The 24,851-nt window shown below is 36.5% G+C and overlaps 1 protein-coding gene across 14 annotated transcripts; it reads left to right on the plus strand.

Moving 5' to 3' along the window:
• On the plus strand, positions 1–24,851 carry LOC119779825 (neurofilament heavy polypeptide-like). 14 transcript variants are annotated; one of them, XM_038279642.1, is made up of 42 exons: positions 1–68; positions 161–270; positions 361–411; positions 1,571–1,642; positions 3,464–3,532; positions 3,611–3,679; positions 3,948–4,022; positions 4,848–4,916; positions 5,021–5,077; positions 7,101–7,160; positions 7,246–7,305; positions 7,407–7,466; positions 7,558–7,623; positions 7,702–7,755; positions 8,535–8,600; positions 9,431–9,481; positions 9,571–9,645; positions 9,749–9,802; positions 10,182–10,253; positions 10,350–10,397; positions 10,485–10,556; positions 10,789–10,842; positions 11,347–11,412; positions 11,620–11,697; positions 11,775–11,831; positions 11,926–11,997; positions 12,076–12,138; positions 13,916–13,993; positions 14,602–14,655; positions 16,133–16,204; positions 16,350–16,400; positions 16,733–16,807; positions 16,921–16,971; positions 17,395–17,484; positions 17,617–17,667; positions 17,954–18,046; positions 18,125–18,175; positions 20,497–20,541; positions 21,227–21,304; positions 21,583–21,622; positions 22,427–22,478; positions 23,713–24,851. In XM_038279642.1, the coding sequence occupies exons 2-42, from the start codon at positions 268–270 to the stop codon at positions 24,671–24,673; spliced, it is 3,435 nt and encodes a 1,144-aa protein (XP_038135570.1). In that variant the 5' UTR covers positions 1–68; positions 161–267; the 3' UTR covers positions 24,674–24,851. The 14 variants fall into 14 exon arrangements, with proteins under 14 accessions (XP_038135570.1, XP_038135602.1, XP_038135565.1 ...); XM_038279674.1 differs by having other exon boundaries at positions 22–270; positions 14,602–14,656; positions 16,140–16,204; XM_038279637.1 differs by having other exon boundaries at positions 22–270.

The raw sequence follows: 24,851 nt of genomic DNA on the forward strand, positions 1-24,851 counted from the left end.
GTGAGACAGACACGCCCCACTCTGAGCACACAGGTGGGAGAAACTCCGCAGGTTCCACTAGTTTGAAGGTAGTCCGGAGGCTGAGAAAAAAAACAAGTTTAGAAATAACCTCCTCACATTTCCACATCTTTAAACTTTTTTTTTTCCTTCATGTTTATAGAGCAAGAAGGTGTGTTACCTGCGCGGCGGACTGACCGTTTCATCTCAAACTAATTTTCTTTTTGTTTTGATCTGAACTGAGGGATTTATAACAGATCAGAGGAGTTGATGGTAGGTAAAGCATAAATGATTAAATACCAGCTACAGTGGAACCGTTAAAATGTGGCCGTTGTTGAATTTAACCTGATTAATGTCTGACAGGATCGATATGATACACTGGAGCTGGAGGTTGAAGATGGAGGAAACGTCGCTGTATGTAACTGTTTGTGCTTTGAATGTGTGAAGCTAACGTACTTCAACTTCCTGGATTAAAGAAAAACAACAAAACATAAACTTAAATTTTTGTTTACTTACCTTCACTCAGAGACACGATAGACTGGTAACAGAATTGGGTGTAACACCCGTTACCTGCTGGGCATGAACACATTGGGAATAAGCTGCTGATAGTTCCAGAATAATTCACCTGGAGTTTCCAGCAGTGTTTCTGAAAACCTTTGTTCTTGTTGCTATTCTCAAAGAAATGTTTATTAAAAATCAAGATATTTATATTAATGATATGTGACACTAAGTGAGCTTGTGTTTTAAACCTGCTTTGACTTATAGATGCCACCAATGTATAAAGAAACCCCTTCAGTTCAAAATAGTTAAAATTTGTAAATGAGATAAGAATTTTTTTTTTCTTTTATTATGTGGCCTTAAATTTCTTTTTGTCTCTGTAAGAAAAAGTTTGAGGACCACTCTGTGGTCCTATTGATATTTGAAGGCCACATGTGGCACAGATGATTTCCTCGAATAACAGAGTTGCTTTCAGACTGTAACCCATATTTCTATAGAAAAAGCTAAACAGATACTCACTCCTAGTGCAAAGGAAGTATTCAATTACTGAACATTGTTATTGGGACACTCAACCAGTCAATGCAATCAATATACTAGAGTTTTTAAATAAGGCTGAAACAATTAATTGTGATTAATCGATTATTGAAATAATCCTCAACTAATTTAATAATTGATTAATTGGTGGCTGGAGTATAGAGAATGTAAGAAGTGTCTTTAGCCTACAGAGCGACCCACTTGGATCGGGAATTGTACCAAGATTGGGAAAAAATACATAAATATTTTGCATTTCAGGTAAAAAAAACAAACCCGTTTCTTCTGTCAACATGCTCTATCCAGAACTCCACAAGTAGAAAAGTTTTAGCTTTACCTTTCATTAATTGCTTATTAATCATTATAATCATTGGTGGCAGTCCTGATATAAATATAGCATTGATCTACTACCATCTGTTCCTCAAGTTGGAACGTGAAATTCAGGTTCAGAGCTGTCATCAGTAGTTCCATTAAAACATGTGAAGCTCATAAGAGATCTGTCTCATAATTAACCTCAGGATTATTCTGCTCTTTTTGATTTTAGCAAAAAGCATCACTTTTTGGAGGGATGTTCAAGAAACCATCAAAAACTACAGAACCATCTGCTAAAGCACAGGTAACACATTGAACATAATTATTTATTGTTTTATTATTTTAATCTGGAACTGCATTACAGCACTGAACCATTTAGCTTCTGAAATGTAAGATAATTATATGTGTATGTCTGTGATACAGTTTAATGTCAGCTTTTTTAGGTTTTTCCATTGATCTATAACAGAGTTCATGGAATAGTGGACCGGTTTCCAGATACGGACTCACCTGCTGGCTAATCCCAACCCAACCTGATTTAAAACATTTATAAATTACCGCATGTTGTCCGATGACAGCGTCTAATTTTACTTGCGCTGCTTTACTGTTAATATGGTAAAGCCACGTGTCACCAGGCTGCATGTGATACAAATTAACCAATGGGCTGCTATCAGTCTGGGTTGCTGCTGCTGCTACTTTCAGACACAGCAGGCAAACCTGTGGCAAGCCGGGCGATGGGAAAGAAGGAGAAGATGATGAGAAAAAGAGAGCAGAGAAAGTGTGGACTGCTGGAAGAACTGTGGTGAACTGGTGAAAGAAAAGTGAAATGGTGCTCAGAGATGACCCTGCACATTTAGAGGATGTCTGGCTCAACCTGCTGCTGTGAAGCAGGATTCTCCACCATGAACAGCATCAAAATAAATATTGATCCAGGCTCAAAATGAGCTCCTTGATATGTGCTTTAGAATGACTTCATTCAAACCCAGGTTTAAAGCCTTACAGGGCAGCATAAAGCCCACTGCTCTCATTAAGCTATGAAAAAGAAAAACAAACACATGGTCAGTTCAGGTGTTTTTATAAATATGTGAATCAGGAAATTGTCTACATACCAAACTAAACGATTGTTCTCTACTTCAAAAAATGTTTCAGATTTTAAAATGGAAAAATGTTCTTTTGTTTCTATTTTTTAATTTCACAAATCAATGTATAACATGGATGCATAAAAACCTCTTTTTATTCCAGTGTTAAATTCTGTTTAAAGTAAAGTATAATTAGAAATGTCTCTGGACGTTTACTGTTTGATGATTTTCTTTATGCAGACCGTGCTTATTTTTAATTGGTCACCCCTGGTCTATGAAGTGTTTCTAAGCTCAGTTTGGTGATTTATTCACAGGCTTTAGAATGCGTTGCATCCAGAGTGCCTCACAAAACCTTAACATGATTGAAACCTTTTATATTTGGCCACAGTACGATCACTTGCTCTCATGCATGTTTAATTCCGATTTTGGGGGTTAAAACAGGAAATAATAAACAATGGAAACCAGTGTCAGCTATGGGTAGCTCAATACAACATTTCATTTCAGATACAATATTGATAACCCAGCCTTAAATACTACACCGATACAATATCAGAATAAATTATACTGGGGTTTATTACTTATTTTAAAGTGTGGAAAGATGGAAATGGTTTGAAAAAGTTGTATATCCCAGAGAACAATACTTCACATTATCTGGGATGAGAACAACTGACCGATTTCTGATTCACCAAAGAGTTACATAAACTTTAAAATTGGATCGAAGCAAAGTGTTTCTGTGAGCTTTCTAATATCTGAGATTTCAGAGGCAGGCGGATATATTTATTTTTTGGCTGGTTTCTGATATATATATATCGGGGGGGGGGGGGGGGGGGTGATGGCATCGGTGCAACACTAGTTAAAGGGTGTGAATATAAAGGGGTACGACGAACATAATTTCAACGCTTTCATTTCAACGTTTTCTTTTCTAATCCTATAAAGTAAAGTTTTGTAACGTGTCAAAGCTGTACTAGCATTACATTAGTTGATAACGAATTTTCTCAGTTCTTGGGTTTTAAAACTATTTTAAAATGAATATTGTTTTCACCCTACAGGACACTTTGTCAGCAAACGGTGAGCTCTCCACCAGCAGAGACTCGCTCACAGAGAATAGCAGCAGTAAGGTGAGCGTCTGAATGTTTCATGGTCGAGTTAAATCAGCGCTTTCAGGATACAAACATCTGCTTTCCTCATGGTTTCAGGAAAAGGGAGGAATGTTGAAAGGAATGTTTAAGAGAACGACGAAACCTGCTAAAGACGATGAGCCTCAGGTTAGTTTTTAATTTTGCAGATTGACTTCATCCAGAAGTGCAGGATATTGATCATGAATAAATATTGAAGAATCTGATAAACTATCAGTAAAAACACTCCTTACCATTGAAGTAGCAGTGCAGTGATTAGCATCCTTTCATTGAAGGAAATGGGGCATTTTTTTTCTTGTTCATGAAATTTATAGTTTTAGTTTTTTTCTTCAAGTAACACTGTTGCACAGTTGCATCTTACTAATTATCTCCTGTAAACTTTTCCTTTTTTCCCCAGGAGGCAGCAATTTCCTCACAACACCCTGAACTATCTGGCAGTAGTGACAGCTTAACAGACAATAAGTCAACTAAGGTACTGCCCTTTTTACTATGTTTAATAATAATGATGAAGATAATAAGTGAACTTTATTGATCTGACATTGGAGAAATTTACCTCTGCATTTAACCTCTCAAAACCGTTTATAAGGGTTTACCACTAAAAAGGCGTGAAAATTCCTCCGGTAAAATGTTTACCAATATAGACATGTTAGACATCGTTGGAAAGATTAGATTCTACACAATTCAACCACTGAGTTCATTTTATTGACACAGTGAGCACCAAAGCACAATTAACCCAGATATAGCAGCACGGCAAAATGTAAACATGACAAAGCAGCCACAATAAGCAAGCAGGTCTTTATTACTGCTGTTCAAATAAGACCTATTATTTACAAGAATAAAAATAACAACTTTGGGTCATGTTTGAACTCATGCAGCTTGGGCTGTGTTTTACTCACCAAATTCCCATGTATATATTCAGAAACTAGAAGGTATTAGCTTTCAAATAATGTATCACACATGTAATTTGGGCTTACAGTTCCTAAGTTATTTGCTTTTCCATTTGGGTATGCAAAATAGGCAAGAATTTCCCAAAATGAGGTGGATGTTAAGAAGTTTTAACCCATCCCCTTGGGGAGCAGTGGGCTGCCATTGTGCAGCGCCCGGGGAGCAGCGTGGGGTTTAAGGGTCTTGCTCAGGGACCCAGAGTGGCAGCTTGTGGGAAGTGGGGCTCAAACTCAGAACCTCAGGATTCCAAGCTCAAATCCTAACCACTAGGCAGTCACTCCACTTAAATATTTGTGTGATTTTTATTTTGTCTGCATAAAACATAATTTAAAAGTTTTTTTTCCCTTTTAAGGATAAATCAGGAATGTTTGGCATATTGAAGCGATCACCCAGACCAGGACATGCCCGCAGGCCTTCTCAGGTGAACAACTTGTCGTCTTGCTCAAAGAAACGCAGAGATGGTAATGATGAAAACTGCAGCTCTCTGTGCAATAATCTGATACTGTGTTACCTTGATTTCTGCAGGATCTCCTGGACTTTGAAAATAGTAATGAAAACCTCTCTGAGAACAATAATAAGAAGGTGAGTATAATTAAAGGTAAAGAAATATCACAGGTTAGGGATTTCTATCTAAACTCAGCATTTTTATTTCCTTTTAATCGCACAGACACAAGACGATCTCCAGGTCACGTCTCGCTTCAAATAAGTTAAAACACTACATTTCACTAGTATTTTAGTTTTTCTCAGTTTATAAGACGCCAAATTCCTTAAATATTGGAGAAAGTTCATGGCTTACAGGCTGCTCCTAAAACGCACCGCTAGAAAAATTTTTTTTTTTTTTTTTTTTTTTTGGGTCATTTGAACAATAGTGAGTCATGGGACTCACTATTATAAAGTGTTCATTATTTCTAATTTGGTCATTTACAGTCAGGAACTGGAACGGAGTTACATTTGTGTTTAGTTGTCATTTTTCTACCCTTAATGTAGAAACAGAGAGATAGAACAGCAATATGTGTTTTGCACTGCAGTCTGCTAATTTGAGCAGTGGGAGCAAAGTTGGACTGTAATGCTCTAATTTTGACAGTAAACTGCGCTTTTGACAGAAGTTATGCAGTTCTTTCTGTCCGATTTAGTGGAAATATGTGCTTTTTTTTCAGGAACAGTTTTATCAGATGGAGAACTGTTTTTTTTATTAGATAGAAATGCTGATCTGGTTGAAATGTAAAGTGCCTTTAGACGACATGTGTTGTGATTTGGTGCTGTAGAAATAAACTGAATTGAATTAAATTGAAGAAAACCGTAAATGTGTTAGTATTCTGAGGTTTTATATGCTGTTGTATTCATGATTTTGTTGGACGGTGCATTTCTAAATGTATATCTGAATCAATACATTCAGTTATAGTCTTCTTCAGGATACTCATGTTTGGGTCCTTCTCACAGTTATTTTTATTTTTTATGCTCAGAAGTTAGAAAATGAAACAGCAGGCTAACCCTTTGCACGCTCCCTTTAGATGTTGATATGGTTCACAAACAGAGGTGCCAAGTAACAAAGTAGAAATACTTTGTTACCTTAAGTAGAAATTTTGGCTATTTAGGTAATTATTTTAAAGATGACTTTTAATTTTTTCAACTGAGATTTTTTTTTACAATTATATCTACTTTCTACTCCTCCCATTTAAAAAAGACTCAAGTTTTGTTTCATTTTAGCTCATTTTTATTAGGGCCTGTTGGTATTTAAAAAAACAAAAAAATATATATATATTAAGTCAGATTATCCAGACAATTAATTTCTTTGTGGTTTGACCCTTATTTTTTTAAAAATAAGAAAAGTAAGTATAAGGAAATGATCATGCAGATTTGTATAAAATGTTTCCTTTCATAGGGTAGTGCAATAAAGAATCTGTCCTTAACATTTTTTTTTTTTTTGCATTTTACTTTTATACTTGACATAAGTAAAAAGCCTTCAGTTGATACTCTAACTTCTACAAAAGAGTTTTTTAAACTGTAGGATTTATAATTCTACTTTAGTAATAGACATAAATATTTTGACACCTCTACTCACAAATAAAAAAATGTAAGTTTTCTATGTGTATGCTGTTGTTCTGGTCAACTGTGCAGACATAGGTTAGAGAAAACTGCCCTTGGTTCAGAAACATCACTTTCCTGTGACCATCATCAGTTTTAATGAACAGCGCTTCAGCTGGTGTTGCTCACCATAGAGATTTACAACTTATAGATTGTCAGAAAACCTCCATCCCACACTTGGAAGTGGATCTTAAAAGCATTAATTTAATGCTTTTTGATTTTTTTTAAATCATGTTTTTAATTTCAGTCCTCTGTTTACTCAAACATGTGTATATGTATCCAAATATATATTTAGTAGTGTTTAGTTGTAAGCAGTGATCTGAGTTTATTTTAATGTTGCTTGTCGGACTCAAACCTGCCTGCATCAGCATTTTGAAGGAAGTCCTGACTCTGTGCATTTCTGCCTATTCATCTGGCTGCTACAAATAGTTTAAACAAAAAAACAAAGCATCTGTTACTGTCACTCTATAGTAAACTAAACTAGAGGCTCGATCAACTTTCATTTATTGTGTTTCTTTAGGAGTCACCAGGGAAGGTGAAAAACTCTCTAAAAGCCAATGGAATAAGAGCAGCTTCAAAGGTACCTGTTATGCCTCTATTTTAATTTTCTGCAGTAATTATATAAATATAAATTAATCAAAGAAGTTTGTTTAATTTTCCTTTAGGAAGATTTGACTGCACAAAGCGAACTCTCCAAAAGCAACGACAGTCTTTCCAAAACCAAAGTAAGGAATGTTTTTAGCTGACAGCAGCTCCAATGTTCAGAGGATGCTTTTCTAACTTTGAACATTCAGGATGTGATTAAAATCTGACTCGCTGATTTCAGGAATCTGGCGGTTTTAGCTCCTTCTTTAAAAACCCATTTGGAGCTCGAGCGCCATCTCAGGTTGGAGCAACGAAACGACTCCTGATCCTTTTGCTTCTACATGGTGATAACAGATTATGTCAAGTGATGAATATTTCTGTCCCAAACTCAGGAGGATTTAACTGGAGTCGGTGAGCTGTCGGGCAGCAGTGAAAATCTCTCTGAGAACAACACCAAGGTAATGGGTTCAGCCGTCACAGCCAGGCTCTACTATAGTGCCTCAGAATTTACTTTCTTTTGTTTGTTTGTTTTTTAGGATAAAGGATTCTTCGGTATGTTCAAGAAAAAAGTTGCAAGGTCTCAGTCTCAGGTAAGATATTAGATATTTTTCATGAGATGTGATGGATGCCGTGGCCATTTTTACCCAGTTAAAATACAGCACTTGGTGCGCTTTCATTGTAACCACAAGGATTGTGGCCTTTATCTGCATGTAATGTAAGAGGGACTTTTAATACACAAAAATCCTGCATAGCTCTGTAATCTTAAATATGGTGAATCAGTTACTTTTGGAAAAGCTAAGTTCTTGTGAGCCATCAACAACTTATCTAGATCTTTTATGGTATCCTTAAACACAACCCCCATTAGCTGATGAAAAACTATTAAAAAAGTTCGAGTTTATATTGCAGTATTCATCTATGCATGTAATCAGGGATTTAAATAGGCAGTTTATACTTGCAGCTATCCCCAATTTTCATGCAGACAGCTGTGAATGCAGATTGATTTCTCTCCATAAAAGGTTCCGGTTATGGGTTTGTTTTCTTTTTTATATAAAAATGAATCACCTACCTACTGACCAACTTCATCTAAAAAGGCATGCAGCAGGAGTTTCCTAGTTGCAGCTCAGACTCTGAATGTTGGTCAAAGGAATGAATCTGGCAGATCATTTATTTTGGATTTTTTTTTTCTTTATTTCAATTCAAAGTTACTTTTTAGCTAGAATTGACTGAACCAATATCTAACATGACAGAAATTAAATTCCAAACTGCCTGTTTATTTTTTCGTTCGTGGAGTTGTTCAGTAATACTAACTAGCTGGTCTGTGCCGGCTCACAGTCACTGAAACACATTTGACTTGCTTTTCTTGGTGCAGGATGATTTATCAGTAGATGAGGAGCACTCAGCCAACAATGATGATCTCACTGAAAAGTCTTCAAAGGTAAATGATCAAATGTTTCTATCAAGTGTTTTTTCCCCCTCATTTTATTTATTTTTTGTATTAACCTAAAAGTTTCCACGCCAGTGGTGCCAAACTGTTTTTTTTTTTTTTTTTTTTTTACTTCTAAAGACTTTGAATCATCAAGACTTTAAAAGGCCCAGCTGCAGCAGTATGAATGAAACATTTTTTGGGTTGGTTGCCTTCATAGGCTTAGGAAGCCAACTGTTAAGTCTATTTGTTCTGGTTTTAATGGTGCTGAACCAGTTTCGTAATGGAAGTGGGACAAACGGGTCATTGCTTGGCCAATTATGATTAACCAATGGGTTACATCAACTTTGAGGAGACTGGACAGAAGCAGAGTGTTTCTATCAGCCAATCAGAAACTTTAGATCCAGGCCTCTAAGTCCAATATTTGTTATTTTGGCTCATATTGGACAGGTTTCCAGTATGCGGTCGGGACATCTGAATTATGCAATTCTAAACGTAGGTTTTGAAATTAAGCTGATAGAAGTTCTTTCAGGAGCCGACAAAAGGAAAAATAGAAATGTGCCTTTATCATACAAAAGGATGACTTCACAATTGTCTTGTTTTGATGATTGAATTATTCAAATAATTAAAACTATATAAATGTTTTATTACTTGCATGATCAGAATTTTCTAAAATGTTAAGGGAAAATTTGAAAAGTCAAACAAAATGGCGTTTGAAATTGTTGTTTTTTTAGAAATTGGAGATTTTTTTTTTTAAAACCATGTGACTTTCTGAACTGATTCTGCACTGAATGTCAGATAATCTAGTTCCTTAGTCTGATGCTTAATTAATCTTTTGCCAGAGTGGGCCGACAGCCAAGAACCCAAAGAACCCTTCAGCCTCATCAGCTCAGGTAATTTCTCGAAAGAAGAACGTTTGTTTCACGTATTTCAGTCTTGAGGTGCTTTCTGATGGGTAACATTGCTTTGGATTTGGTTTTAGGAAAAACCAAAGAGGGAAAACGGGGGAGACTCAAGTGAAATGAACTCTGCCTCACCAAAAGCTAAACCCAAAAGAGTTAGTTTCTTTAGTTACATATTTTTAGTTGTTGCTTTGCAGCAACTAGGTGACTTCTTTCTGTTTTTAATAATCTTATGGAATCAATGTTTTATTTTTCCAGACTGGTTTCAGTGCGGTGATGAAGAGCACCTTCTACAGCGACAAACAGGTGACAGTAGGGATTTATTCGCTCGACTTTTTCCATCAAACAATCTACAGTCCAATTAGTTACTAAGAAAATGATCAAATATATTTTTATAACAATGAGAACAAAAAAATTAATCTATAAAAAAATATATTTTTTTTATTGATGTACAAATACAGAACTTAAGAAGTTAAATAAATTTTATTTATCAGAACTAGATTAAAGAATATAAAAGCACAGCAGATTTTTCATCGTAAACCATGCTGGAAACTTTTCTTTTCATATAATTCTGCACTATTTCCTGTTGCTCTGTCACCTATAATCCTGAGGAAATATGTCATAGTAACAGGAAAAGATGAAGGGAGAAGTTTATATTTTATGTTTCTTTATTTAAATGTTTGATCTTCAGGAGAAGAACTCCACGCCTGATGATGAGGAAACATCCGAAGGAGATGGAGACAATCCGCCTATTCACAAACAGGTTTGATAATATTTAGGAAATTATTCCACTTTCTAATTATGTTCTATTTCATATACCGGTACATATATTTTTTCTCTCTTTTTGTGTCTGACTCAGAGTAAGCTGGCTGGAGCGATGACGAAGCTGAATCCATTTACACAAAAAGTCTGTAACTGAAATAAATCCAAATTTCAGATTTCGTTTTTTATGTTTTCACCTGAAAGTGATTTTTATTTATTTTTTTCAATTCAGCAAGAGAAGCCGACAGAATCGGATGACGAAGATCAAACTGTGAGCAGCGAGAAGTCATCAACTCACAAACAGGTGCTTTTATTTCTACATTTTCCTTTTAATGGTTTAATTAGAAGAGTGCTCTATTTTTACAAGTTCCTTTTTCTCATTAGCTCAAGAACCATCAGTTGAGTTAAAAATGTTTTTAATCCCTCTGCTGTTTGAGCTGTTCTTTGGGTTAAGATTCAAACTGTTGAGTTAAATGTATCTGCTATATGTCAAAGTTACAGAAGCACATAATTTCTCGTGCCGTTTTCCCTCTCAGAGCACCATAGTTGAGGCCATGTCCAAACTGAATCCGTTCCACTCTGGAGCTAAAGTAACTATCCTGTTTGGTGAGGTTGAAGGTGGTGGTGAGGGAGACAATCAGGGCTGGGAAAGGGAAACCATTGATCATCAATCACTGATTCTTGTTACATTTATGTGTTTATTTTACAGGATAAGGTTTAAAAAATTGAACCTTTTAAATTTAAATTATGTTGCTTTTAGTGCTGCATGTTTTTATGTCAGTGTGCAGAAAAGAAAAATTTGAAATGTAGTTTGAATAGTTTTTACTGTCATCTTACCACTTGATATTCTTGTTTTTATTTGGCCATTGACCTATTTACAGTCAGACGGGCCTTAATTATTTAAGTAGAAATTCACTAAAATAAGAACAAAATCTGTGATCAATGTCTTTGTAGCTGAGAAAATTATTATTATTTTTTTCAATCTGAAAAGTAAAAATGGATGATATATGATAAGCTTAAATGGAGCCATTTCTCTGAAAGGTTAAGAAGAAACAAAACAAAGTTTTATTTATATTTTTTTTTCATCTGCTCAGAAGGACATTGAAAACCCGGAGACCTTTGAGGAGAAAAGGAAACTATCGGAAAAGAAGCCAGACCTGGTGAGCGCCTATTTCAGGCTTCGGCCCCCTCTAATCATTGACCACAAACTTTCACATCAACTTCTTATAAAATCTCCCTCTGCACTCAGGCCCCTCCTCCTCCACACTTCCTACTACGTCACCCTCGTCTCGTTCCTGAATGCTTTAAATTAATCTTACCCTCCTGGTCTGGGACATTAAGTCACTTTGTGTTTTTGTCCTTGACAGGTCAAGAGTAATTTGATCCATCAGGAGGGGAAGGAAAAAGGGGAAACGCCTCGAATCCCCCGCAGACCCAGAGCAGAGGTTTGCCTGCAGCCATAAATATTTCAATGTGGTGGTGAAAACGCTTTGACCTCTGCTTTAAATCTGTTTGGATTCAGGAGATGAAGGCAACGTCCCTACATGAAATAGAAAAACAAAGAAAAGCAGAGGAGAAGGTACTTATTTCTTTATATGTAAACTAGTGCATTTCTCCTTTGTCATACAAGTAGTCTTGTGCTGAAAGGTTTCATTTCATTCTGTCCTCTGCAGAAGGAGCTTTCAAGAGAGAAGAGAGGAAAAGCTTCAGGAGCTCCCGTGGTTCCACTCAGACCGACGGACGAGGTAAGCCGTCTTTGCAGTTTCTTTAGTTGTTAAATCTGTCATGTGTCAAAGTTGTAGCTTGTTTTACTTGGGCTTAAGGAAGTTGCTGTGGTTAAATTTCAGGAGATGAACAGAGCTGTTAGGAAGAAAGTCAACCAAGAGGTTTGTTAAGACACAATATCTCTCTGATTCTTTTCCTGTGCTCCTCCAAAGTTTCCTTCTAGTTATTCTTTCTAGTTAGTCACATGAATGTTTTATTAGTTTCTTGCTGGTGATGTAGGTTATTCATTGTTGGTGAAAATGAATTCAAATGTAGTGTAGATACTTTAAAAGCCCTTGAATTTCCCAATCTTTGCCTTCTTTATTACTGCAAGTAGTTTAAAAAGTTTTGTTTTATTCATGACGATCAGCAGTCTGTGTTTTATGAATGGAGAATAGAATTGCTTAGAGAAATAAGTCGGAGATGGGATATACAGAGCATGAAGCCAGAGCAAGTACAAGTATTAAAAAATACTAAAAACAAAATGTTTCCTAACATAAAACACCACTGCTGAAAGCTGCAAGGGAGAGCATCACTTTTTACAGATAATAGGAAGGCTGATGATATTACAACAGTTTCTAATTCTTTGTATTGCACTATGTTTCAATTCAGTTTATGTATATAGCGCCAATTCACAACAAATGTCACCTCAATGCTCTTTACAGAGACAACCAGATCATGCTGTCAGATTGATTCAGTTTAGAATCTAAGAAAAACCAGCTGATTGCATCAACTCACACCAAGCATGCTCGTAGCGACAGTGAAGAGGAAAACTGACTTTAACAGGAAGAAACGTCCAGTATGATGAATAAGGAAATATTGGAGGGCATGCAGCCCCTTGCCTCAGCACATGACAAACAAAAGGATTGTTTTTCAAGTGCCGCTACATCTGCTTGACAACATTTTAATCCCAATCCCAGTGAACAATATATTAACGGGAACATTATAAACTGTGTATTTCATGCCACACCAGTAGTAGGCGAAGGTTTTGAAATTTCAAAAAAACTTTAGCTTGAAAATATGCCACCACAATGATCTTCTCTATACTTAAAGATTAAATGTTTGCTGTTCCCACGGCAACGCAGACGAGGGTGTTTTCAGAAAAACACCTCCGGACTTTTTGAGTCCGATATTGAGGCTGTCAATTGTCACTGCTGCCCCCTCTGGTTTAGAGGGGAACTGCCTGCCCGATGTCACAATGGTGAAAAAATCCTGTATCCAGATTCTGTTCTAGATCACCAAAACAGCCCTGAAAGAAATTTCATTAAAATCCGATCATAACCTTTCAAGTTATAATGTATACAGACAGACAAGCATAACCTCCTTGGTGGAAGTAATTACCTAAAAAAGGTTTTGTGCGTTAATAAAAATAGCACTCTAATTACTGTCAAATTGTTAGAAATTCTAAAACCAATTTAAAATGTAAAAATTATGATTATGTTTTCCAGTGATGGCTTGTTTCCCCTGCTTCTAAAATAGATTTCATCAACCGTTTAGTTACAAACCAAACAGCAGAAGAGTTAAAACACTTTGACTTCTCTTCTTTCTACATGTTGTCTTGTAATGTTCTTAGTTTGGTATGTTTTGTAAATATAGTCCTTTCCAAAACGACGCGTTTCATCTCAAGGTGACATCTAGTAAAAGAATATCTTCTTATATAATTAGTTATATGGTAGAGATCAAAATTCTCTAAAGTTAGTATAAACATGCTAACATTTTTACACAGATTAGGAATCTTGTACAAACTTCTTATCAGGCACATACTTTAGTTTAAATTTGTACTACAAATGTTCTCTTAGGATCCTCTAATAAAAATTTTTGCTTTTTTAAAATATTGTAAGAGTTTTTTATTAATCATCATAATTTAAAATTTATTTTTTTTACTGTATTCATTTACAGCAGAGCCAACCAGGAGACGAGGGCAATGAAAAAGAATCAGATGTGACAAAAGACACAGAAAAGCTACAAAGCAAATCAGTGAGTCTGTTTTTATTTTGTTCATTTTTTCTCTTAACATTTAATCCAAGGCTGTGATGAATTTATGAAATGTATTTCTGGGATCTCCATCTGTCTTAATGCTATCACTGTGTCAAATAAGCTCTTGTAATACGGACTGAGTCTGTTTAGTTCGGATCTATCCTTCCCAGTTCCTGCTTCCCTGTTGACTCCGTCAGGCCAAACCCATGCAAAGGACATGTGACGCCCTCTGGCTATTTAAAAAGGGAGTTTGTGGCAAAGCTCAACGTCTTTTAGTCACATGAGGATTAATCTCTCATTATTCTGATTTGGTTGAATTTGTTGACGCTTGATGTGGATTTTTAAACTGAGAAATGAGAGCCAAAAGTAGATTATAGTCATTCTTTACTCAGTATGGTGGAATTGAGTGGGGCAGTTGAGCATTAGAACAGCCGTACTTCCATACGGATGTTTCCTGATGAGACAATGATCCCGGTGTTAAAAAGCCAACTGGAGCTTGTTTGTCTTAGATTCAGCTCTTTGATTGGAACTCCTGTGACGTTATGAAATGTGGTTTTTCAGGCTTTTCATGTGCTCCAACATACGATGACTCTACCCGTTTCTTTCAGGCTAAAGGAAAAAAACACAAGCACCATCTGTTCATACCACAGATTGGATTCAAGGTAAATAAATTCAGCACTAATGTCACATTATCAAGGTTAATTCTTTGTAGACACAGTCAGTGTAACTTTGTCTGATAGTCGGACTTTAAGCTAATTTCTGTCCTCACCATATGATCATCTCACCCCTTCGTTATCTTCATATTACACCAATAAATGACACAATTCTGGGAAAAATATTCTTTTGGACTTATTTAATTTTGCATTCCTGGATAAATATAGATATTGAATCCTACTGTAGTTTGTTGGATTTTTAACCCTTTCCAGATTGATAAACATGTTTATGGTTGATGTGATTTTTATTTATTTATCTATTGGCCTATTCTATTTAATCTTTATGATTCTACAGATCTGATGGATATGAAGCTCTGGTGCGCTAGCGAAATAAAGCTAAAAGTCTCTCCATGTCTAACTATATATATATATATAATTTTGTTGGTTTAGTGATTAAAACTTGCTTGACTTTTTGTTTGAGAGCAAGTCTAGTTTGATCTAAATCATTAAAGTTTGATAAGTTATCTGTGGGGAGAGGAGATAAATTTTTTTAACGGGAGGTTATGTTTTTTTTTCAGTATGGTCAGGGGGCCTAATCCATCTTATTTCATTAGAACAAACTTTGATCTCATTAGGATCAGAATCGATGTGTTTAAAATGATTCCATTAAGAAAAATCTTTTGTTACTGTGTTCATTTTTTTATTTGAAAATGTTCAGTGGCCATTAGTCTCTAAAATGACCCTAAAATATTTTACATATAAAGAAGAATAAGCTCCTGTTCATTAATTAGATTACATGAAACTGGTATGAACTGAGAGCAAGCGGGAAAGAAGGGAGTGAATTTACCTGAAAAGTCTTTTTTTTTTTTTTATGCTTGAAGCGCCTCTATATTCTTATTTTAACAAAGAAAGTATTTCTTGAGTCATTTCTCTTTATTTGGTTGCTAAAGTTAACACTGGGTTATAAAAGCATTGAGGAGGCCTCACCCACTTTGTGTAGGGAAACATGATTTTATAAAAAAGAAACCCCGTAACCGCGCCTTAAGGATAACAATGGGTTGCTATCCAGAGAGCCATTATCTGCTTTGAAGCTCCATGAACTAAAGAGCTTTTAAATCAGTTTTATTTTCATTTATTTCTTCTTTTCTCTCTGGGCTGCTTTTGATCTTTTAAACTATGATCAATTGTTCTACATTGAACAGAAATGATTTCTTATTATTGTTGTTTTTTTAGTATTTATGTCTTATTATTGGTATTATTTATTATTATATGATTATGATTTTATTTGATATTTAGACCATCTAAAATAAGGCAAGTCTTAAAAATTAAATTGGCTGCATGGGCTATAATGCTTAAATCTAATGTCTTGTTCTATTAATTGAGGTGTTGTGTATCTCCTCATTTTATGAACATCTGTTTGCAGGGTATTATTAAACATTTAGATGTAATGCAGATTTGTTTATCCGTTTCTTATTGTGGATTTTAGGCTGGATCTGATGAGGAAGAGTCTTTATCCAAAGAGGAAAATGAGGATGAGGATGAAGACAAACCAGAGAAGGTCTGACTTGCCTCTTTTTTTTAATGCATTATCTGCAAGTCAGTAATAGATGTAATCTGAGCTAACGGCAAATATTGGAACTTTTCTGCATTTAATTTTAAAAGAAAAATTTGTCATCAGACTTTTTGTTTTTTTTTGTTTGTAGGCCAAAGTCAAGAAGCCCAAGAAGCATAATCCTTTCATGCCTCGAGTCAAAGTAAGGCTCAGAAATGTTTCTTTCCATGTCGACGTGTCCCGTATTATAGAAAAGATCTGAGATTGTTAAATTCTGCCTGATGGTTTTCTTAAATCACTACTGAGTTCAATTTTTACTGTTCCTGTGAATCTGATATTAGAAAATACCAGAATTTAGGCAAACTGAACAATTTTGGTTTCCTTTGCATTCATCTTTAACTAATGCATGACCATAGTTCTTCAAATAGCACCCAGCTTTGTGATTATTCTGATTATCAGCATGTTTAATAAATATAAATGAAAGACCAGCAGCTGAATGTTTTCTATTTCTAACTTTTGTGTTTTTTGTGTCAGGCTGCATCAGACGATGAAGGGTTAAAAGATGAAGAAGAAATTAGAGACGAAGAGGAGAAGGAGAAACCAGAGAAGGTCAGTTTATTTTTGACCATTTTGTTTGTCTGTTTGATAAACGGCTAAAGATAGATCATTTCTGTAATTAAAACCAAAACAGTGAAATATGTTGGGGTTTTTTTTGTTTTTAGCCCAAAGTCAAGAAACCCAGACAACACAATCCCTTTATGTCTCGGCTCAAGGTAAAACCTAGAAATGTGGTTGGTTCATATTTGTTTCTGCCATTGCTTCTGTATCCCAGAAAGATTTCAAAATGCTCTTTTCTGTTTAATGAAATAATCGTAAAAGTTTTTTGTTTTTTTACGTCTCCTCAGATTTTTATCAAAATCTTCTTTCCTAAATATTCAACCAAAGATTCTATAAATGAAGGAAGGTGGCCTCACATGGTTTCCTTTCAGTTCTCTTTTTCATAAAGTGTCAGTAGATTTATAAACCCAAAGAGCTTTATGGGAAACCAAAGAAACCCAAAAAGTAAAGCCTGAGCATAAAGTAACTGTTCAAAGTAGAGCTCGTTTCAGAGTTAAGAAGCACAAAACCTGAAAGACATAAAAAGCCAGACATAAAATGTTGTTTTCTTTTCATCTGTTTTCTTTAATAACTACCAGGCTGCATCTGATGATGAAGGGCTAAAAGATGAAGAAGAGTCGTCATCCAAAGGGGAAACTAAAGATGAGAACAAAGACAAACCAGAGAAGGTCAGTTGCTTTTTTTTACTTGTTTTGTATGTTGTTTTGGGGGTTTTGCATGTCAGGAACACGTTTTTATATAACTTCAAGTTACTATTTGAGTCCTTCTGTAAATTTATATTTGTTGTTTATTTTCTTTAGCCTAAAGCCAAGAAGCCAAAGCAGCATAATCCTTTCATGCCTCGGCCCAAGGTAAAGCTCAAAATATCTGCCTGAGTACGCAAAGTCTCACAAAGATCAAACGGTTCCATCGGTTTTAATAAAACATTTGGTGAAAGTCTGTTTCATTTTCTAACTCAATATACTTTCATTTAAGCTTCCCCATCAAGGCTTTACTTCATATATATATATATATTTTTAACATGGATCATATAGATATTTACACAAGAAGAAGCAGTGTGTGTACTGCAACTGCTGGAATTGTGAGTTTCAACTAATATTGCAAATGTCTGTTTTTGTATTTTTTTAATTATGACAGGCTGCGTCTGATGATGAAGGGCTGAAAGACGAAGAAGACTCATCATCCAAAGAGGAAACGAAGGATGATGAGGACAGGGAAGTTACGGAGAAGGTGAGGTTTTTATTTCAAAAGGTAACTTTGAAAGAGTTAAATTTTATTGAGATGGAATAATCTTGTTTTTTGTTCTAGCCTAAAGTCAGGAAACCCAAGAAACACAATCCTTTCATGCCCCGGTTAAAGGTAAGGCTAAACAAAATGGACCTTACACAATGGTCCCATATTTACATGTCTAAAACATTTGTTGCTTACAAAAATCTGTATTTTATTATTTTCTATTATTCTGTAGTAGATGAAGACCAATACATCAGCCCATTTTTGTCGGATATTTGCATTTATTTTCTTGTATCTGTACTGACCAGAGATGGGGGATCTGGAGCCGTCAAGTCACTGAACCAGGTGAGTCCAATCTGCACAGGTTAATTCACTCTGCAGATTGGATTCATTTGCTTTTAGTGGCTGGGTAGAACAAATACATGACATGGAGATGACTTGTTGACTCCAGATCCCCCATCTCTGTGAGCGATGAATGCTTCGTCTGCAGTTTAATTGACGCATTCAGCTGCCATGCCTTGAGATCGCGTGAAGGGCATGCTTTGCTGCTTCATCCATTTACTATTTGTTAATGTATTCTCTTATATTTGCTAATGTTTCTTGTTGTTTAAATGTAGACTGTAACATTTGTTATCATTGTGTCATTTTGATCATTTAAATGGAGGAAGAGAAGCCAGTATTGTCTAAAACAATCAGCAGACCAAAATTGGCAGCACCTATTGGAGATCAGATGGACTGATGCCAAAACACTGGCTTTTTTTAAATAAAGCCTGTGCTGTATAGGTTGAACTCTTCTCTGTTGAGTGCATTGTAAAACCAGAATTTCAGCAAGCTGGCCTCAGATTTAGATTTAGTTTTTGTTTGACTGGTGTGTGTGTGTGCAAAAAAGCAGAAGCAGGTCAAAACATTACAACATTGGATTCTTTACTGTTTAGGTTAAAAGTTGCAGTATAAACTTCCACAATAATCTTATAAACGAGAATGAAGGTGTGATGTCTATTTTCTTGTTTGTTTTTTTTTTAAACAATATACATACACCCAGTATTTTGTGTAACAATGAAAAAACAAAATACTTATCCTTTCGAAAGTTATCTGTAGTGTCTATACTAATGCATATTAGAACATAATGCTCAAAAGTAAAATACATCAAGTTTCCAGTAGCTTCCATGTCAGGTTTCTAGCAGCTTGCATGTCAGGTTTCTAGCAGCTTGCATGTCAGGTTTCTAGTAGCTTGCATGTCAGGCTTCCTGTAGCTTGCATGTCAGGCTTCCTTCAGCTTGCATGTCAGGCTTCCTTCAGCTTGCATGTCAGGCCTTCTGTAGCTTGCATTTCAGGCTTCCTGTAGCTTGCATGTCAGGCTTCCTTCAGCTTGCATGTCAGGCTTCCTTTAGCTTGCATGTCAGGTTTGCTGTAGCTTGCATGTCAGGCTTCCTGTAGCTTGCATGTCAGGCTTCCTGTAGCTTGCATGTCAGGTTTCCTGTAGCTTGCATGTCAGGTTTCCTGTAGCTTGCATGTAACGTTTCTTCTAGCTTGCATGTAAGGTTTCCTCTAGCTTGCATGTAAGGTTTCCTTTAGCTTGCATCTGCTTGCATGCCAGGTTTCCAGTGTCTTGCAGCTGCTTGCATCAAAGGTTTCCAGTAACTTGCATCTGCTTGCACGCCAGGTTTCCAGTAGCTTGCATCTGCTTGCATCCCAGCTTCCCAGTAGCTTCCATGTCAGCTTGCAAGCCGGGTTTCCAGTAGCTTGCATCTGCTTCCATCCCAGGTTTCCAGTAGCTTGCATCTGCTTGCATTCAGGTTTCCAGTAGGTTGTGTGTCAATTTTTCAGCAGCTAGCATGTCCAGTTTGTAGTTTGTGCATTTTTGTCTTCTACCTGTTGGGTATAAGTATGTGGGTGGGTTGTCAGTGTTAGCATGACTTGATTGTCTGAGTATACAGCTTTTTTTCTCATGCTTACATCATGTGAAGGTTTTGCTTGACATGTTTGCATGTAATTCTGGGTAATATGCAACCTTATTTCACTCAAGATGTTATAAATTCTTTGGTAAACCCAAAAAATGAACTTCTGCTTGTTGATCTAGACCAGTGTGTAGCACGTTCCAAAGTTGCAGATGAGATCTTGTGGCAGTAAAGATAGCAGAACATTTGGAGTATTTTTAGACAGCTATAACTATTATGGTGTATTTGAAAGCGACCCATTACCGGTTCCTTGCTGCATTCTTTGGACAGGTTTTTTTATAATACCTTTGTGTCTTCAGCTGCTGACTTAAACCTCTTCCCTTGTCAGGTTATTTAGGCCAGGTTAGTACAGCACCTTGTAAACAATTCACTTCAACCTATGCCTATTCTCTGAAGACCACTGGTTTACCATATATGCTAACTGACGTAAAACTACCAATAATCTTAGACAAATATATGATATTCTCTTTTTTTTTTTTTTCTCCTCTTTAGACCAAAGTTGTTCAGAGGAACAGACAAGATGGAGCTGCTGAAGAAGTAGGAAATATTTCCTTTTCCATATGACCAGTTTTAATGCTTCTTTTGGTTTCTTGCATTTCTCTCTCGATCACATCCATGAAGTGATAATCCGTCTGTTGTATTCCACCAGACGGATTTTTTTTCAGTCTGTGTTTCAGTCACCTGACTCCCACCCTCCTCCACCCTGAAAACAACCTTCGTTCCTCCCATCATACACTTTTGTCTCCAGAGTGTCTGCTCAGCTCCCAACTGAGGCTATTGTTGTCAGCGTGTTTATTTTGTTCCTCTTCGGCCCTACTGACATGAAACCCACCCCCACCATCATACATGTTTGTGCGTGCCCATGAACATGGGAAGATGAGAAGATTAGCCTCTAATGTGCTCAGACTTGTTTTTCCACTTCTTATTTTTCAGCCGCTCCATGGAAGCTTTTGATCCTTTTTTTTTACTTCTGCAAAACGGCACAGATCAGCCTACACAGTAAAATCATGATAACTCACACTTCCTCATTCTATTGGCACAAAAAACTATAAAAAGTGAAACCAAGGAACAATGACTGTTCATGTGTTGATTTGGACATTCATAACTGTCTGCCTCACAAGCACCTATTGGTTCTATATAGATTTTTGTCTATGTAGCGTTTATTTGCTTTTAAAAGTAAGGAGTGTTTTCCAATTTTAAAATTGAATTTCTGTTTTCTTAGAATGAAGAACCACAAAGGTCTTTATTTGACCGGCTGGAGGATTTCCGCATTGATCCCTCACAGCCTGAAGACAGTCAGGTGGGTTTTCTGAGGCACAATATGTTCATGGCTCTGGTTGCCCCTGTGCCAGGTTGCATTTTGTGCTTCTTTCATCCCAAACATCATCCTTTTAATCCCAGTAAACATACCATTCCCACCATTGTAATTAGCTGTATCCATTTATTTTTATCAGCTTTTATAAAGTATAACCTAAAAAGTATGACCTAAATTTATAGACCCTCCAAATGATGCTCAAACCTTTGTGATATTCTGTGTGTGGGTTGGTTTGTATGTTAATCGAATGGTTTCCTTTTTAGGATGTGGAGGATCTCATGGACTGGTGGAACACGGTTGAATGTAAGAGATTTTATTTCTCTGAAATAGGAAAAATGTTTGTTATGAATACTCCAGTTGTTTTTATATAACAACCACTTGAGTAAAATCATATTACTTCCAATAACTATAATTAACAGTGTCCAATCTTAGTAAAGTGCATTTCAGCGTTAGCAAGCAATCCCCTCTTCCTGAAAGTCTTCATAATTTAGGAAAAAAAAAAAAAAGAAACTTTTAACAAAAAATGTTCTCACCAATCATTACCAAGGTCATTGAATGCCTCTGGGATAGACTGGAACAAAAGGTTGACCTTGCTAATGTTCACTTTGACTACTGGGATGTATGCATGGTCGTCATAGCAACACATGGGTATACTGTTAGCCTTGTATTTAAGGCTGCAACTAAGAATTATTTTGCTAATCAATTAATCTGTTTGATTTTCTTCTCCCAATTAATTATCAGATATCAAAAGGTTCCTTAAAGAAGATTTTTTTTTTTTTTACTGAATTAAACCAGATCAAACTAAAACTTTTCCACTTGTGGAGTTCTGGATAGAGCATATTGGCATTTTTAAATCTTAAATGCAAAGCATTGATACATTTTTACAGTTTTCTTGTAATTCCTGCTCTAAGTGGGTCTTTCTGTCAGCTAAAGGCTTATTTTACAGTCTCTATATTCCAGTTGATGATTAATCGATTACTGGATTAGTTGGATTTTTTTTTTCCAATAACTGATTAATCTGATTAATTGTTTCAGCCCTACTTGTGTTGCTAATGAACAGATTCATAACATTACTGTTAATTGCTTTGTTGTTGTTTTCCGTTTTAGCCTGGGAGGATACGCCTCAAGATGATGACATGACTGAAAAGGAAGAGGCCAAGTAGGTTCTAACACAAATTGACGTCTATCAATCCATCTTGAGCTTTTTAAATCTCATACAGTACACTAAACCGTTTTCTTTATCTTGCATGAACTCTATAAACATGCAAAGGTGTCCTATCATATATCATGGTGAAGTTTTAAAAAATCCCACATTTATTAACTAGTTAAGTGGTTCAGTGTGTCGTAGCATCTTGTTCTTTTCCTATTGGTCACTGGTGGGATTTGGCCCATATGTTTCCCAGTATTTGACATCCTTTTCATTTTACCCATCAACCTAACTGCTGCATATCAGATTAATTCCCTTTGCAGTGAAATACTTTGGGGATGTATATAGTTTAATTATTGTAAAATGCTGGTATATACTGTTTGATTTAATGGTTTCTCAATTCAGTTTATTTCTATAGCGCCAATTCACAACACGTCATCTCAAGGCACTTTACAGTTCAACCAGATCATCCAGTTAAATTGATTCAAAGTTTTCTATCTAAGGAAAACCAGTTGATTGCATCGACTCATTGACTCGAATGCAATCCCTCACACTAAGCATGCTTGTAGCGACAGTGGAGAGGAAAAACTCCCTTTTAACAGGAAGAAACCTCCAGCAGAACCAGGCTCAGTGTGAGCGGCCATCTGCTGAGGCCGACTGGAGTTCAAGGAGACAGAAGCAGAGATACAGAAATAAGCAGAGATACAAAAGGCAATGGTCAACCAGCTACACAGGACGCAATCCCTAATCATTCTATCATTTTTATTAATATTTCGAATCATCCAAAGTTAATTTATTGATAATTTAATAGCTTTGGTCCCCTGTCTTATATAATATTAGTGTTTATTTGTTAATCATAGTTTGGTTCTGTTTTTTAAGCAACTTAAAGGTATTCGTCTGGTTTTCTCCCAGATTAAAATAATTAAAAACTTTTTAATCTGATTCATCATCAATCACGTTTTGAATCATTAGGTTTATTTGCATATCATAAATGCATTAAAATGTGTTTGAAGATTTAAAGATTTTGAAACCCTACTGGCTAAAAGCTGTAAAAACGAAATTTCAATCAAAGTTGTCTAAATCTAATCTCTATAGATTATTTTAATCCTTAAATCCTTAATGAAACATAAAACCTTTTTTCAAAATGTTTTGGATGTGCTCGTTTCCATAGATTTATTAAAACTTAAACAGTATAAAATGAGACCGGTGCTCCTAAAAGTAATCCCATTTCTTTTTTCTGTCTCAGGGCCTTTGCTGTAACTGCAGAAAAGGTCCAGAAGGGTATCCGAGTCTTCAACAAGCTGTTCTCTGAGCGCGCCGAGACCCTCTGGCAGCACGTCATCGACCTCAACGCCATCGCAGACGGCTTGGACAAATTCAACAAGAAGACAAAGATCGCTCAGATCACTGGCGGCTCCACCAGCGCCATTGGAGGCGTCGCCACCATCACTGGCCTGGCCTTGGCTCCGGTCACCATGGGAACCTCCCTTATCGTCACAGCTGTAGGTCTTGGCGTCGCTACGGCAGGTGGCTTAACCTCAGCTGGCGCCGGCATCTCAAACCAGGTCAACAACTCTTTGGACCGCAAGAAGGTGGAGAAGATCGTAGAGGACTACCAAGAGAAGATCGCTGACCTTAATAAGTGCCTGAAGTTTATTAAGCAGGGAATAGAGAACCTGCGCAGATTCGACCTTCTCAAGATGAAGAAGAACGCATACAACCAGGACTTTCCTGCACTCACCAGTCAGTTTTACGAAGATGGAGCCATGGCAGGGAAGGCAATCCTCATCAATGCCAACGAGATCATGCGCGTGGTGCAGATCGCCAACGTGGCGGGCAGCACTGCAGCCAGAGCGGTCCAGATCGCCAGTATGGCCACTGGCGTGCTCACGGGGCTCTTTGTCGGCATGGACATCTACTTTGTGGCTAAAGACTCTAAAGAGCTAAAGAAAGGAGCAAAATCAGAGTTCGCTGCCAAAATCAGAGAGGTGGCCACGCAGCTGCACGACGGCCTGGTGGAGCTCAACACCATACGAGAAGAGCTGCAGACCACCACGCCAGAAAACGACAAAAACGGCGAAATGACCGAGATGGAAAGTGAAAAGAAACAGAAAAGTGAGAAAAATGATGAAAGCTCAGATGAAGATGAGATTGACCGCATTAAAAAAGCAATAAAAAAGGACATTGAGAGCAGAGAATATGTTTGACCTCAGCAGACTGCCTTCAACTTTGCTCTGCAGCCAAAGTTTAAACTGGATCCTCAACTTAATAGATTTTGAACAAGCTTAACTGCCGTTTGAGACTTTTAAACTAAAACTGACTCATTTTAATCTCATCCTGTACACTACATCTGAAGGAGGTAGTCGTTTATCGGTTTTATCTGGA

The sequence above is a fragment of the Cyprinodon tularosa genome, unplaced genomic scaffold, assembly GCF_016077235.1.
Source record: "Cyprinodon tularosa strain WSP-4 unplaced genomic scaffold, ASM1607723v1 ctg102, whole genome shotgun sequence".
NCBI lineage: Eukaryota > Metazoa > Chordata > Actinopteri > Cyprinodontiformes > Cyprinodontidae > Cyprinodon > Cyprinodon tularosa.